This window comes from Spinacia oleracea, chromosome 4 (genome assembly GCF_020520425.1).
Source record: "Spinacia oleracea cultivar Varoflay chromosome 4, BTI_SOV_V1, whole genome shotgun sequence".
Taxonomy (NCBI): Eukaryota; Viridiplantae; Streptophyta; class Magnoliopsida; order Caryophyllales; family Amaranthaceae; genus Spinacia; species Spinacia oleracea.
Window position 1 is genome coordinate 83,561,550 of NC_079490.1, and position 16,154 is coordinate 83,577,703.

At 37.8% G+C, this 16,154-nt stretch overlaps 1 protein-coding gene across 1 annotated transcript; it reads right to left on the reverse strand.

Moving 5' to 3' along the window:
- Positions 1-15,664, reverse strand: LOC110795763 (cationic amino acid transporter 6, chloroplastic). Its single transcript, XM_022000780.2, has 5 exons — positions 15,101-15,664; positions 14,782-15,001; positions 13,794-14,142; positions 11,655-11,886; positions 1-781 (listed from the first exon to the last, which is right to left on the reverse strand). Exons 1-5 carry the CDS (start codon positions 15,483-15,485, stop codon positions 225-227), a joined length of 1,743 nt encoding a protein of 580 aa, XP_021856472.1. The 5' UTR covers positions 15,486-15,664; the 3' UTR covers positions 1-224.
- Between the last annotated feature and the right edge of the window lie 490 nt (positions 15,665-16,154).

The window sequence follows — 16,154 nt, forward strand, 5'->3', positions numbered from 1 at the left end:
TATTATTAATTCTAGACGTAGAGGTGCTATTTTCATCAAGATCAATCTTTACATTCCACTTCCTTTGCAAAATTCCATCAAGTGTTTGTTTTTAGACTTATACAGGATGGTGAGCTTGTAACAATGTCTAAAGACAATTGTGTAGGATTGACAAGAAATGGATACAAGAAGGAACATATATATTTTACTAGCTAGGACTAAATCATTATACTTGTGGTAGAATCTCAAACCACAGCTAGTTCTTGATGCTTTAGGACCATGATCGTGTTCTTTGGGCTGAAAGACCCATTTTTTTCTGCGTCGTAGCTAGCGTGGACACTATAGAATACATATACAATAGCAGCAAGAAGAGAGAAAAATACAAATCGAATGTAGGACGGTCCATCGAGAGATCCCAGCAAGAAAATGTTGAGGAATATAGACATTGATGGTAGCCATGGCATCAAAGGAACTCCCCAAAACTCAGGCTTTCGTGCTTGAGGAACGAGCCACTGAAATAACAACAAAAGAGCAATGGCAATGATGGCACATACGGCAAGCATTATGTCTTGAAGTGTACCAGATGGTACAAATTGCCAGATTAGTGTGAACAATATACAGGTGACGGAGAAAGAGCATAGGAACGACAGGGTAGGCCATGGATTTGTCGTTCCTATAGCTACATAACGTCGATAAACTACCGCATTCGCCACCATGTAAAACACAAAGAGTGTGCCAATTGATACTAGGTTCAGAAGAATCTCAAGATCAGTGAACAAAGCAATGCCTGCTGTCAAAATTCCTGCAAGGGAAGTAAAAATTAGCTACTTTTGATTTTCACTTACTGTATTTCAAGAAAAATAAGTTTGGATAAGATAAGCTTTTTATATCACTGCAATACAAATATTGCAAATCACTAATAACTTATCGCCTAAATCCAGATTTACCAGCCAAACTATTCGAAGAGTACGTCCCTAAAACAACCCCTAGTTTCTCCATGGATTCCCAAAATACCCTCGTGATACGCACTGTCATAAGTCTGGCAGCCGACTTTCCTCAAAATGAAAAGAACATTTTCAATACTATTGAACATCCACCAATGAGTATAAGTTGCTAAAGATAGAGCACTTTAAAGTTCTTAAGGTGGTAAGAGTATTCCACTTAAACAGTCTATCCACTCAAGGATCTTTAGGAAAAAGAAGATCATTAAGAAAGCACATTGCAACCAAAGTATCGTTTTCACAGGAGCTAAAAGCTAATGGTACAGATCAAAAGGATCAGTGTAAAGAACAATGCTTATTTTTTATTTTTAACAAAGTCGGCGTTCAAAAAGTATCTACCATATTATTCACTATACCCCATCGATATCTTAGCTTTCCTTGCTGGAATCTAATAACAAGAACTACCCTTATGAGTCAAAATCTAGCTTGACTTTTCCTTGGCATCTAATCTGTGATAAACAGGAAACATTTGACCTTTCTTTTACTTATTTTGTTATTTCTACGCATGAAAACTAGAAAAACAAATGTTGCCTCCAACTATTGCGTTTAGTACAGTCGTATAACAATTAGATTTCAACAAATCAAAATAAAATTCAAAAATATGACCATATAAAAGGTACATGCGTGATACAACGTTAATCCTGATTTATTTATCACCATTGTTAGTTTAAGTTATTAAGTTATTATTATTAATTTGAGTGGAGGATGTAGAATATTTTACATCCGGGTGCTCCAATTGATGAATAATAATTATTCATCGGAATTCCTAGTTAAAGATGAAATTTCATTGACTCTTTGAGCAACAGAAAACACAAAAACGTTTTTGTGTGTCTCTAAATACTAGTCCCTTGAGATCGCATACAGTCATACTCATACAGTCACAAAGCCAAATTAAGCTTAAGATCCAAAAGCATCTTTATTGCTGAGATTTTGATCCCAAAGCTTTACACCAAGCGACCACTTTCTCACTGAATCCGGGTGTTCTATCCAATAGCATTTCATGGGTGATGTGTCACCGACCAACCCAATTCCTACCCCAAATTAATCAATATAATAGGCCAAGAGGCAAGAGGCAAGAGGCAAGAGCAAGAGCAAGAGGCAAGAGCAAGAGCAAGAGGCAAGAGGGGATACTATCTTACTCATACTCTTCACCTAATAACATCAACCACTCGTGTTAAATTCTCAACATTCTGATTTGATTATAGACACTCGTCACAGGCCACACTCACAAAATCACTCAGCACAACATGTTGCGGTTAACACGAAATATTATTGATATATACTCGTGTATGATATGAGTATGCTGTATGCCCGATTAGGCTACCAAGATTACATGTAAAGACATCAAAATCCCCACCTCTAATGGTATATACTATATAGTAAACAGATCAATTTTAAAAATCCAAAAGGCTTACTTTTTCACTCCCACGTATTATATGAATTGGATTTGTTTGCCAATAAAAATGGCCGACAATTACACAAAAGCAATAAAAACTCATACAACCATGACCCTACATGTCGTTACCCTAGCCTTGCGGCTTTTGTAATCCACTTCTAATCATCATTCATCCATATCGTCCCATATAGTCCAAAACCAACACGTAAGGTTGTCCATATATAAATTTCTAGATTATCAAAATTGCTGATAATAAATGTAAATGACAACATTTCCCACATCAACGTGACACACTTCAGCTACCCATTTAAGTTGTACTTGTACCAATTTTTATTATACAGGACAACAATTATACCATCAGCTTACCTTTAATTAATCGTGTTAAATCTATTACCTCAGGAACCAAGTTGTTCGCATTCACGCGCTGACGTCAGTTATTTGGTATCCAATAATTTTCAAACCAACATGTTATTTTCACTTTTATAGTCGTTTTGGTTACGCTTTCCACATATACTCCGTACGAAGTACTAGCTACAGAAGGCACGAAGAGAGTCAAAATGTCAAACAACCACCATACTACTAATTACTCCCTCAGTCCCTCTATATAGAATAATCGGTGCATCTTGACTAGCACAAAATTTATTAAATGTGAGTCGATTTTATTAAAATAACATATTAGTGGAATAAATGGAGAATAAACAATTATAATGAAAGATAGTAAGGGTATTAAAATATTTAAAAAATGTAAAAATAAGGAATAAACGTTTTTAAAAAATCGCAACGTCTGTACTTTTTACACTATTCATACATTCTACTTTGACTAATCTTATTATTTTTTATATAAGATACAACATAGTCATGTAGGATCTTGTTAAATTTGTCTCAATGTGTATTTTCAAAATATCAACTTTTTATAATTTTTGCATAAAGAGAATTTAAGATATAAATGCCCAACGTAATGCATTGGCATGCGTGAAAGTAACAAACATTGCGAGTATTAAAAAACGGAGGAAGTAAAATATTATTAGTAGAGTCCTTAGAATAAGAAGGAAATTAAAAAATAAGGGAAAATTCTCTATAAATAAAAAGTGCACCAATAAATAAAATATGACTGAATATGAAAATGCACCCATTAATTTTATACTTGGAGTAATCAACTCGGAAGTTGGCTAGTTAGAATCGAGGCTCCCATGAGCTTTCTGTTAACATTTGCCTGGGTTATTGTTATAGAATTTGACTTGAAATCAATTTCTAATTAGATGATGCGCTTATTAAGAACAACAAAAACGTTCAAAAGATAGAGAGGTTCGTTTTAACATTGAGATATTTAACATAGCGTGATTCATGGTCTACGTATAAAAGAAAATATAAATTTATAATAAAAAAAACTAAAACAAATTCGCAGTTCGAACTACTGAGTACTCGTATTTGTTTGGAAGTTGTTTGTACGTAAGCACATTAAAAAGGCATCACAGACAATAAGTACTCCCAATAATTAACCAATCAAATCACTCGACAATATCCACTTTCAAAAATTATGTTGTAGGGTGCACTGATTAAATTAGTATTCTTACAAGAATACTTGGTGGAGTTGGTGCTCATTGACCAATTAGGTTCCGTTTAGTATGGCGTAAAATATTTTTCGGAAAAACATTTTTTTTCTATTTTTAATTTTATATTGTTTGGTTTGCAAAGGAGTGTAAAAATATTTTCCTTATGAGTAAAATTGATCTTCCAATAATGGAAAACCATTTTCCCTCCAAAATAAAGGGAAAACTATTTTCCTTCCTTTTGTCTTATCTCTCTTGTATACTCTTCTCATTGCTTGCTTATTTTCCTTTTCATTTTCCTTTTGTTTCTTCATTTTTGTTACATGGAATCAAACAACGGAAAACTAACTTTGAATTGTGTTTTCCATTGTAAATTATTTTTCATGAAAATCATTTTATATTAAAAATGTTTACACCCAACCAAATGGAGCCTTAAGCCGAGGCAGAGGCGGAGATAGGCCCGCCCCCCAACAATTTTTAAAAAGACTAATATATAGTAATAAATACTAAAATATATCACTAAATCCTACTTGCCTCAATGGTTATTTCTGATTTAAAAGTCATTAATACTTGTTGATCTAGGGTTCGAATCCTTATGCCACTGAGCCGAGGGTCTTCCAACGTCGCTCTTCAAAGTTTATTTCTTATAGTATAATTAATCATTCAAATACGTAATAGAAAATTGAATACCGTTTATCTAGATTCGATTATTGAACCCCCAAAATAAGCTAATTATACTTTTATTTACTAAGCTATTTTTTTTTTTGGCAAGTATTTATTTAGCTAGTTTACATCCATACAAATGTACATAAGAAGGGCGGAGAGGCCAATATCTAATATGAATTTCAAGATACATATCACCCCACTAAACGAAAAAATAGGGATAAGATAAACATCAAAACATGTGTCATTTTTCAAAAACAGATGCCATTTTTAAAAACCGATGCCATTTTTAGAAAAACGGATGTCATTTTCAAAAAAAATTGATTTTGTCCTTTAGCGTTTGTCTTAGCCTATTTTGTCGCTTAGTGGGGTGATATTTATTTTGAAATACATATCAGATATTGATTTATACTTCCTCCATACGTCAGTGCAATTACTAAAGACCGGCTTTCTTGCTTTATATTGTTTAAGTCTACCTTTCCAAACTTAAATTTCCCTACTTCTACCCATTTCTTAATTTAGCAAAGAAAAATCTCTCATTTACCTTCATCCGTTCCACAACACAATCTTCAATATTCCGTAATACATTTATCTCTATACAACTCTTTTATATATTTATTGTGTCATAAGTCATAACCGTAGGGGGAAAAAAAGTTGATATATCCTTGAACTCATGAAATTTCATATGTTAATGCAAAGTTTTATTCATCAGTTTAACGATACAACATATGACCCTTATAATAGTTATGAATGTATAAAACTGTTAAGATATGTTAAGATATTAGATATTATTCTGTGAATATTCTGTAGAGTCCTAACTATGGTAAGTTACCTAATGTGTACCTAGGGTTTAGGTAACTGAGTTGTACTATATATACGTGTGTTATTAATGAGAATGATACGAGATTACACAATATTTGACATGGTATCAAGAGCCTAGGTTAAAAACCCTAGATTTTTTTTTCCGCACGAGTTTGAGAGAGTTTGAGAACAGCGAATTCCTTCGCTTGTTGAGTACTGCGTTCTGAGGAGTTACAAATTCCTAGGGCATAACAATGGGTAATGACGAGGAGCCACCACAAAAGACAATCGCCGCCGCCGTCGATCTGGACTACTATCTTGGGTCAGGTGACGGCCCCGGTATTGTCATCACCCCTGTAAAACTTCGAGGAGCGTCGAACTACGATGAGTGGGCCAAAGCGGTTCGTCGCTCGATGATTTCAAAATTCAAATTTGGTTTTCTTGATGGGTCTGTGAAGGAGCCCATTACGGACGAGACGAAGATGAAACATTGGATTGCGGTCAATTCGATGGTGGTGTCTTGGATCACAAACACCATTGACGAGAGTTTGCGTTCGAATCTGGAGGACTTTGATATTGCTCACGAGTTGTGGAGTCATTTGAGGACGCGGTACTGCGTCGTGTCGGGCACCAGGGTCTGCCATATTAAGATGGCTCTGAGTGGTTGCAAGCAGGGCACGTCTGAGGGCGTCATGGAGTACTATGGCCGCTTGTCGAAGGTATGGAAGGAGTACGTACAGTATGCACGAGTTCCCAGGTGTGTATGTGCGGGTTGTACGTGTAATATAGCGAAGCAGGTGGGGGACATTCACGATGAAGATCGTCTGCACTATTTCCTAATTGGCCTGGATGATCACTATGAAGCCATTCGTGCACAACTGTTAGCACGATCGCCGTTGCCAGGACTCGACGAGGCGTACCAGACGGTTATGAATACCGAGACCATGCGCGCCAAGGCTGCGAGAGGTCCGGAGAGTGTCATGGCGTTCAAGGTCGAGACTAAGGCTCGGTCGAGGTCGGGAGATGTCAGTGGCAGATTTTGTGGTCATTGCAATCGTGAGGGTCATGAGGAAGAAACTTGTTATCAGCTGATTGGATTTCCTGAATGGTGGGATGAGAAGAAACGAGGTGGACGAGGGCCTGGTCGAGGAGGCAGGACGTCGATTAGAGGAGGCAGAGTAGCTCGCGGGGCAGCGTCGTCGACCAGTGGTGTCGCTCGTGCCAATGCCGTGAGCAATGCCACAGGAGGGGCGACAACCACTGTGACGAGTGGAGACGGATCGCAGGGTGCAGTGACGACAACCAATCATGAGCTTGTTGGGGTGACGAAGGAGCAAGTCCAGCAAATAGTTGACATCTTGTCACGACCTTCAAACAAGTTGCAAGGTAATCTTGATTTACGTTGGATTGTTGACAGTGGGGCATCACGTCATGTGACGGGTGATATTTCAATCCTGAGAAATATCAAGACATCAAGAAATCAACAGGTTGTGTTGCCGGACGGTCAACCTGCAAATTCAAACCAATATGGTTCGGTGGTCTTGGAGGATGGTTTCGTGCTCGATAATGTTCTATTTGTGCCTAAATTGAACTGCAATTTAATTTCTGTAACTCAATTAAGTGACGAATTACATTGTGCTGCTCAATTTACTAACAAAATGTGTGTTCTTCAGGACCGCTCGACGAGGATGGTGATTGGCGTAGGTGATCGACAGGAAGGACTATATTTTTTCCGTGGGGCTCCAAAGGTTCGTGTGCTAGCAGTGGAGTGTGTGGTCGACTTGTGGCATCAACGGATGGGGCATCCGTCGGAAAAAGTGTTGCAGTTACTTACTCATGTGAGTCATAAGATTAGGAAGAATAAAACAATTTGTGATGTATGTCCGCGGGCGAGACAATGTAGGGAGAGTTTTCCAGTTAGTGTTAGTCGTGCTAGTCGCACATTTGAATTGGTTCATCTTGATTTATGGGGACCCTACAAGACTCCCTCGTCTTGTGGGGCAAAGTATTTTTTTACCATTGTTGACGATTATTCTAGAGGTGTGTGGATTTATTTACTGAGTAATAAAATGGAAGTTGCATCGACATTTCTTAATTTTGTTGCCATGATTAAGTGTCAGTTTAATAGATCCCTTCGAGTAGTACGCAGTGATAATGGTACTGAATTCAATTGCTTACAAAATTATTTTCGTCAACATGGGATTCTGTTTGAGTCGTCGTGTGTTGGGACGCCTCAACAAAATGGGAGAGTCGAGAGAAAACACCAACATATTTTGAATGTTGGGAGGGCGTTACGTTTTCAAGGAAATCTTCCAATAAAATTTTGGGGGGAATGTATTTTGGCCGCCTGTTACTTGATAAACCGTACACCTACCCCGATCCTTGACAATAAAACACCTTATGAGATGTTGTTTGGTAAACCACCATCGTATGTGCCTATCCGCGTGTTTGGGTGTCTGTGTTATGCATATAATCTCCGGTGTAAAGGGGATAAGTTTGAGTCTCGGAGTCGCCGATGTGTGTTTTTGGGTTATCCGTTTGGCAGGAAGGGATGGCAACTTTATGATCTAGAGACACATGAGTTCTTCGTCTCACGGGATGTCAAGTTCCATGAAGGGACGTTTCCTTTTGTAGATGAATCGGATGTGTTGCCACTGGTGCATGATGGTCATGGGGGGCTTGACCATTGGAGTTTGGATGAGAGTGGGACTACGGGTCCTGAGACCGTGTCGTCGCCTGCAGGTGATACTGCTGGGGTGTCGCCGCCTACAGGTGATACTGAGGGAGTGTTGTCGCATCCAGGAGCTGATGAGGGGGTGTCATTGACCAGTGGCGACGACAGGGGAGTGTCGTCGCCTGTGAGGGAGGAACAACAACATGAAACACCTAGTCGAGTGGATTCAGACGTCGTCTCCTCACAGACAGGTGTAGAGGAGACGACGGGTAGTGACGAGAGTGAGACAAGGCAGTGTGTGGAGGATACGGAGTTAGGAAGGGGGAAGCGTGCGAAGTTTCCGTCGACAAAGCTGAAAGACTGTGTGATACATACAATACGGGAAAAATATAGTACTTCCGACAAAACACCTACGACATCATCACTCTCAGGTACTCCTTATCCTATCACATATTTTGTTAATTATGAGCGTTTTTCGTCAAAGCACAGGCATTATATAGCAGCATTGCAAGAAGGGCAAGTTCCTAAGAGTTTTAAACAAGCGATGCAGCATGAGGGGTGGCGTCAGGCAATGGCTGCTGAAATCGACGCGTTGGAGGAACAGGGGACATGGACGTTGGAAAATTTACCGGAAGGGAAGAAAGCACTGGGGAGTAAATGGGTGTATACTGAGAAGCGTGATGAGGATGGGAATTTGTTGAGACTGAAGGCTCGATTGGTATGTTTAGGGAATCATCAGGAGGAAGGGTTGGATTATAATGAGACATTTGCTCCCGTCGCGAAGATGGCGACAGTTCGAACTTTCCTTGCTGTCGCAGCTGTCAAACAGTGGGACGTGCATCAGATGGACGTCCACAATGCGTTCTTGCACGGTGACTTGGAGGAAGAGATCTATATGAAGATTTCTCCTGGATTCCAGAAGAATCACTCTGACAAAGTGTGTCGAATGAGAAAGTCGTTGTATGGGTTGAAACAAGCACCTAGATGTTGGTTCCAGAAGTTGTCGACGGCATTGACGCACTATGGATTTCGACAGTCGCTGTCCGATTATTCGCTCTTTACTCTGTCTAAAGGTACGTTGCAGCTGAGTGTGCTCATTTATGTGGACGACATGATTATCGCGGGCAATAACAAGTTTGCGCTTGAGAGTTTTAAGGCATACTTGAAGGAGTGTTTTAAAATGAAAGACCTCGGGGCTCTTAAGTACTTCCTTGGGTTAGAGGTGGCACGAAGTAGTCAAGGGTTCTATGTATGTCAGAGAAAATATGCCCTCGACATCATCTCAGAGGCCGGATTGTTGGGAGCAAAGCCTGTGGACTTTCCCATGGAACAGAATCATAGGTTGGCATTGGCAGACGGGCCAGACCTGTCGGACGTTGAGCAGTATAGGCGTCTGATCGGACGTCTGGTTTATTTGGCTGTCACGCGACCAGACGTTGCCTACTCTGTACATGTCCTATCTCAATTTATGCAAGCACCAAAGGAGGCACATTGGGAAGCAGCTTTGCGAGTAGTGAGATATTTGAAGAAGTGTCCGGGTCAAGGTATACTACTTCGGTCGGACAGTGCGTTGCAGTTGGAGGGGTGGTGCGACTCGGATTGGGCAGGGTGTCCAATGACGCGTCGGTCGGTGACTGGATGGTTTGTGTCACTTGGTATGTCGCCAGTTTCTTGGAAGACCAAGAAACAGCATACTGTTTCTCGGTCGTCTGCTGAGGCAGAATATCGGTCGATGGCAGCTCTGACGTGTGAGTTGAAGTGGTTGAAACAACTACTACGCGACTTGGGGGTGACACACGACCAAGGCATGAGGATGTATTGCGACAGTCAGTCTGTGTTGCATATTGCACAGAATCCGGTGTTCCATGAAAGGACAAAACACATCGAGTCAGATTGTCATTTCATTCGAGATGCAATCAAGGAAGGGATCATCAGTCCGTCGTACGTGTCGACGAAGGTTCAGTTAGCAGATATCTTCACCAAAGCGTTGGGGAAGGCGCAATTTGAGTTTTTTTTGAACAAGATGGGCATTCGAGATCTACATGCTCCACCTTGAGGGGGGATGTTAAGATATGTTAAGATATTAGATATTATTCTGTGAATATTCTGTAGAGTCCTAACTATGGTAAGTTACCTAATGTGTACCTAGGGTTTAGGTAACTGAGTTGTACTATATATACGTGTGTTATTAATGAGAATGATACGAGATTACACAATATTTGACAAAAACTTTAATGCTCAAATATATGTATTTGCGTACAATATATTTATGATTACAATCTTTTTCTTAATTTTATTCATTTACTAGTAAAATCATACTTGTTCGGGCCCCCCCTGTGGAGCCCACTGTTCTACATAAATTACCAAAATACCCTTCCAGGGAAATTACTGAAAATACCCTCAAACACAAACCTCCTGATGGGCTCAGACCAGAAGTTAGGGCCCCATATCTCAGCCTCTTACAGGCCCAAGATTCCATACCCCTACACTTGCCTATATTTACTAATAATGCCATCCTGCATTACTATAAATATGTCTCACCTAATCATTACTGAGGTATGCAATTATTCCCACACTGACTCTCTCACTACTTTCTCTCTCTACAAGAACTGACTTGAGCGTCGGAGAGGGTTTTCTCGGGAACCCCCCCGAGCCAGTTTACGTTTGCCGTTTTTGTAGGACAAATCACAACCGATTGGAGGAAAACGACAGCCTGGTTGAAGAGGCTTCCCCTATTTTCACACTTAGCATTTTCTTCGCAGAAACAATACTCTATATATATATTTTCTAGAAATTTATTTAGATCAAACATAAAACCATGAAATTAAGAAAGAAAAGAATAGGGAAACACAATGTTGCGCTTTCTTTAGCTAATCAAATAAAGCGCTTTTCTTTAGTTAATCAAATTTCCTCCAATATGTATTTCAACTTTATACAATTGTAACTTAATTTTTTTTATTTATCCGCTATAAGTGAAGTAATAAAAAATATAAAGTTATACACAAATACAAATTAATGTAATTATACCGATTGTTGGTTAACTAATTTTATTCTTAAAAAAAATCAAATTATATGCAGCCCTATGGAACATCGTCTGCGCCACGAATTAGTTCCTACTCAAAACTCACAACTTACTTTCTTTTATGTGCTACAGTAATTAAAAAATACTCTCTCCGACGCATTTTTATTACCCCGTGAAACAAAAAAAAAAGAGGGAATGAGTATTGAGAAACAGAGATGGTACAATAAAGAGTTAAAAAAAACAAAATATAGTTGGAAGCGGAAGAAATAATTGGTGTATTGACAAAGAAAGCAAAATGCTTTACACAACCCTACATAACCGAAAACAGAACGGCCTAAGTTGAGAAAAACAACAAACTATAACCATTAAAAAGAAGACACAAAAAAACTAATAGCAAACCAAATATTTAAAGCAACCTAATAAAAGAAAAATAAATGTTATTAAAGGATTAGATAATGGATGAAGCCAAGAACATAATACTCCGTAGTAATAAGTAGGTACGGCGTAGATCGAGACTAAAATAAGTAGAAAAAAAAAGCGACGAGAAGGGAAGAGAAAGCAACGTTACCGAGAAAAGCGGAAGCGTTGACGGGTGTAGATGTCTTAGGGTGGACCCTAGCAAACCAAGAGGGAACAACGTTTGACCGTCCGATCACACACATGTAACGAGCTTGACCCAACATCGACACCATCAACGATGTTAATATCCCGAAGCTGGCCCCACTTCCAATCACTTTCGATACCCATTCCAACCCTTTTTCCCCCTTGAATGCTCCTGTAAATGCTGCTTCGGAGTTTATCTGTATGTATGTATCCCAAAAGATAAAGTGCAAATTCTTCTATGAGTCGGATTTATAATACGCACTGTAAACTAATGACTAATGACACAGTTGAATACAAAAGTTCTAATTATGTGTATGACTAGCATTAGATTACGTTATGAGACCCCTTAAATATAGATGCTGTAGTTTTTTACTTTTTTTTTTTTTTTTTTTTACAGTTTTATCATAAGGAGATCCCACCGCTTTTGATAATTGGATTGATTTCTCGCGATAGTTTATATAGGTATTTCAATGGGCAGTATTCCCCTCAATTGAGGTTTTTTCTTACCCAACCCTCGAACCCAAGATCACATAACTAAGGAGCAAGAGAGCATTAAACACTCACACCAACCACAGTTGATAATGTTATAAATTTATAATTTCGTGTAAAAGACCTCCTATCAATAATATGATATATTAGACCAATGATGTCTTGCCATAGTGGTTAAGACTGAGGGCATGTGTACAATAGGTCTTAGGTTTGAATCCCTCCGCCTCCATTTGTAATTTATATTGCCCTTGTGGCTCATTCGCACCAAAATAATAAAATAAATTATTATGATATATTATTGATCATATTACGGTAGCTACATAAATAAATAAACCCGGTTAACATAATTATCTCTAGGTGTGTCATAACTCAATGAAATCCTGCCTAAAATATCAACCATATATTTAGTCTTTGTTGTGTACACGCAAATATTAAACTATTTAAGGTGGAGCTTCTAAAAGAATTTCGATTACTAATATTTTTTTTGAATTAAAGAAAAATATTGTAAAACACGAAAGGTAAAAAGTATACTCTGCACTTAAATTGGCAATAATAACTCAATATCCAATCTTAAACAATTACTCCGTATTAGCTTTAAAAAAAATACAGTCATGAATCATTTTTCACTGGAGCATCTTATACCAAACATGTGATTCGATTAGTGTGGCCAAATCGTATATTCAATATGTATCGCATTATTATGTTTATCACAATTTAAGTTTGTAATGAAATGTTTACAACTTTTAAACAGATTTAATACAAACTATTTATGAATTCATATCTTGAGAAATATAACTAACAAAGAGATTTATTTTTTATGTCTATATCACTACCTTTTAAGGCTCTTTAACACGCTTGAACGTTGAACTATTAGAGCATGAATATTGATGAAAGCTCTCATACTCTCTCTCTAAACCAACATCTCTACATAATACTCTCAAGAATCCTTTCCAAAAAACACCCAACATTGGTCGCTTTTTTAAAGGAGCTCTCCAATTTATTTATTTTTATTACTATTTGGTGATCCCACATTATATTATTTCTTTATTCCACCTCACAATTAATTCGTCTTTCATACAAAAAAAAATAACTCTACACCCGTCAAGAAGAATGAATTCTTGGAGATATCTTGGCCAAGAGTTACTTTAAAGTGACTCTCCTTGAAAAGCTAATCAAGAGACTCAATGTTGGCCAAGAGCTAAATAATTCTTATTTGAAAAAATATATTTGAAGAGTCACTCCAACAATCCCAATATACATGTTCTTAATATGTATTAAGATTTGTAGTCCTAATTTTTACTCTAAAACCAATTATATCTTGTAAAACGTTGCAATTCATTCGAAACTACTTTCTCATTTGAAAGATGCAAATGATTAATTGTGAAAAGTATAGTATTGGTTGTGCAAATGTTTTTGTCTCAAATCAAAGTTGAAATAATCAGAATTATTTTTAACAAAAAAGTTACTTTAAACAAAAGTTTTTAAAAAGTTGAATTAAAAAATTAAAAAAATTAAACTAATTACGGTTGGGGTTATAAATCATAATATGGTCCAAGGAGGCAAGGAATAATAATTAATGAAAAAGTACTGAATTGAAATTTGATTGGAGACGTACGGCGTCGTATGGAAGGAGCATGGTCATGGAAACAGACATCAAGCAGTAGAGAACAGTGACGATAATAACGGAACCTGAAACTCCAATGGGAATATCCCTAACGGGGTTATGAACCTCCTCAGCCATCGTCGAAACGGCATCGTAACCAATGTAACTCAAGTAAACTAAAGCCGCCCCGTTGAAAGCACCAGTTAACCCGTATGGAAAGAAACCACCCGGGTTTTTCGGGTTTTCGGGTATCGTAAAATTCTTTACATCTCCTTTGGTGAATCCCATCACAACTATGAATACAATGAACACCAAATGTAATGCTGTGAGGAGCATGTTTACTACTGAGCTCTCCCTGGTACTGCATAATTCCCACAAATGACACCAACAAATTAGAAATAAATCAAAATATTTTAGAATCATATAAAACAGAGTACGAGTAGATCTTACGGAAATTTCTATATCATTTCCTCCGTTTTTGTTCGTTGCACCATAACTATAATTAAATATTTTAATATTGCTTTTGAAAGTAATCAAAACTTCTTATTTTGATAAATGATGAATCTAAGATATCAAATACAGATCATTATCTTATTAATTAATAAAAAGTTACTATGCATATTTAAAAAGTCGGACTACGGAGTACTGTTTTAAAAATAAAATAGCAATATTTGACTTATTTTTTTATTTTTTTTGGTGCAAATGAGCCACAAGGGCAATATAAATTACAAATGGGGACGGGGATTTGAACATGAGACCTCACAAGCCTTCAGTCTTAACCACTAGGCCAACACATCATTGATTTGACTTATTTATGACAGTACACATCATTGATTTGACTTATTTATGACAGTAAATTTTGTCACCTTATAAAATTACTCTGAAAAAATGGCACCAAACTACTCCGAAAAAATAAATTAGTCTTTACATTTGACCAGCTATTGAGAAATGGTGGAATCATAATGTAGAGTGAAATTAAAAGGAAAAAGAATGAAATTACCTATAACAAATGATGAGAGTGATGATAAGAATGACAAGGACGGCAATGACGTCGATTTCATTGAAGCCTTTAGGGAGAATAGAGACAGTGAACCTCCATTTAGTGGTGGAGATGCCGATTGCGGTGCCGAAGTAGGCGGTGAAGCTTCGAGCAACGGCGGCATTTGATAGAACATAGTCCAACACCAAATTCGCCCCCGTAAAAAATGCAGCAAACTCCCCTGTTTTCATTCATTGCCAGATCAATTTAATAGACCTATCAGTAACACATTCTGTAATTCAAATAAAATATAAAACGTATCGGTGGAGATTTGGCTAACCAAAGGTAACACGGAGATAAGTGAAGGCGCCGCCGGCGAGGGGGATATCAACGGCGAACTCAGTGTAGCAAAAGGCGGAGAGGAGAGCGCAGAAGCCGGCAATGGCGTAGGAAAGGATAACGGCAGGGCCTGCGTAAGAGTGAGAGGCTTTTCCGGCGGTGACAAAAATTCCAGCGCCCACCATTCCGCCGATGCCGAGTCCAACGAGGTCGTACCAACGGAGGGATCGTCGCATGTTGGGTCCGGAACGGTCTCGGACTTGACTGAGCTCTTGAAAAGGGGTAGAGACGGAGATGGCCCGGAGAGCGAGGCGTTTTGGGGTTTGACTAAGGGCGTGCATGTAGGTTGGGATCGTTGAGAAGGATGATACCACAGTTTGCTCCATTCTTAGTTTTCAATTTTTTTAAATTAAAATTAAAATTAAAATTAGGTTGTAAATATTTGTAATTTTTTCCTTCTGTGTTTTGAAGCTGCTTGCTTGTTTTGAAGAGGAGGAAGAGAGGGGAAAGAAGGTGTGAAATTAAAGGGGGTGAAGAAACGGAAGTGGAAAAGTTGTGAACGAGAAATAGATTATGGAGAAGATTATAAATATAAACAAAATATTTGACATTAAAAATTAAAGATAAGGACACTTGTGTTATTTTTTTTTCTTTGGTGATTAGGACACTTGTATGTACTCCGTACCTGTTGTGTTGGTGTCCGAGTTGTAAAATAAGGTCTTGTATATTTTTCTCCTGATCTGAATTTATTTTTTTTGATCTGATTTTTTTTTTATCTGATCTGGTCTGATCTGATCTGGTCTGTTCTGATCTGTTATGTTCTAATCTGATCTGATTCTTTATAATTAAGTTTAAACAAAAATCTACATTTATTAATATTAAGCGACTTACGGGTAAAATAAATGTTACACAAATTTATAATATTGTTATTATTTATTTGACTTTACTCATGATTAACTGTTCCTTATATTAGATAGACCTAGACATGATCTAGATAGATCGGTTATTTTCTAGACATATAAGTTCTGATCTAGAAATGACTTGTACAAATCGGT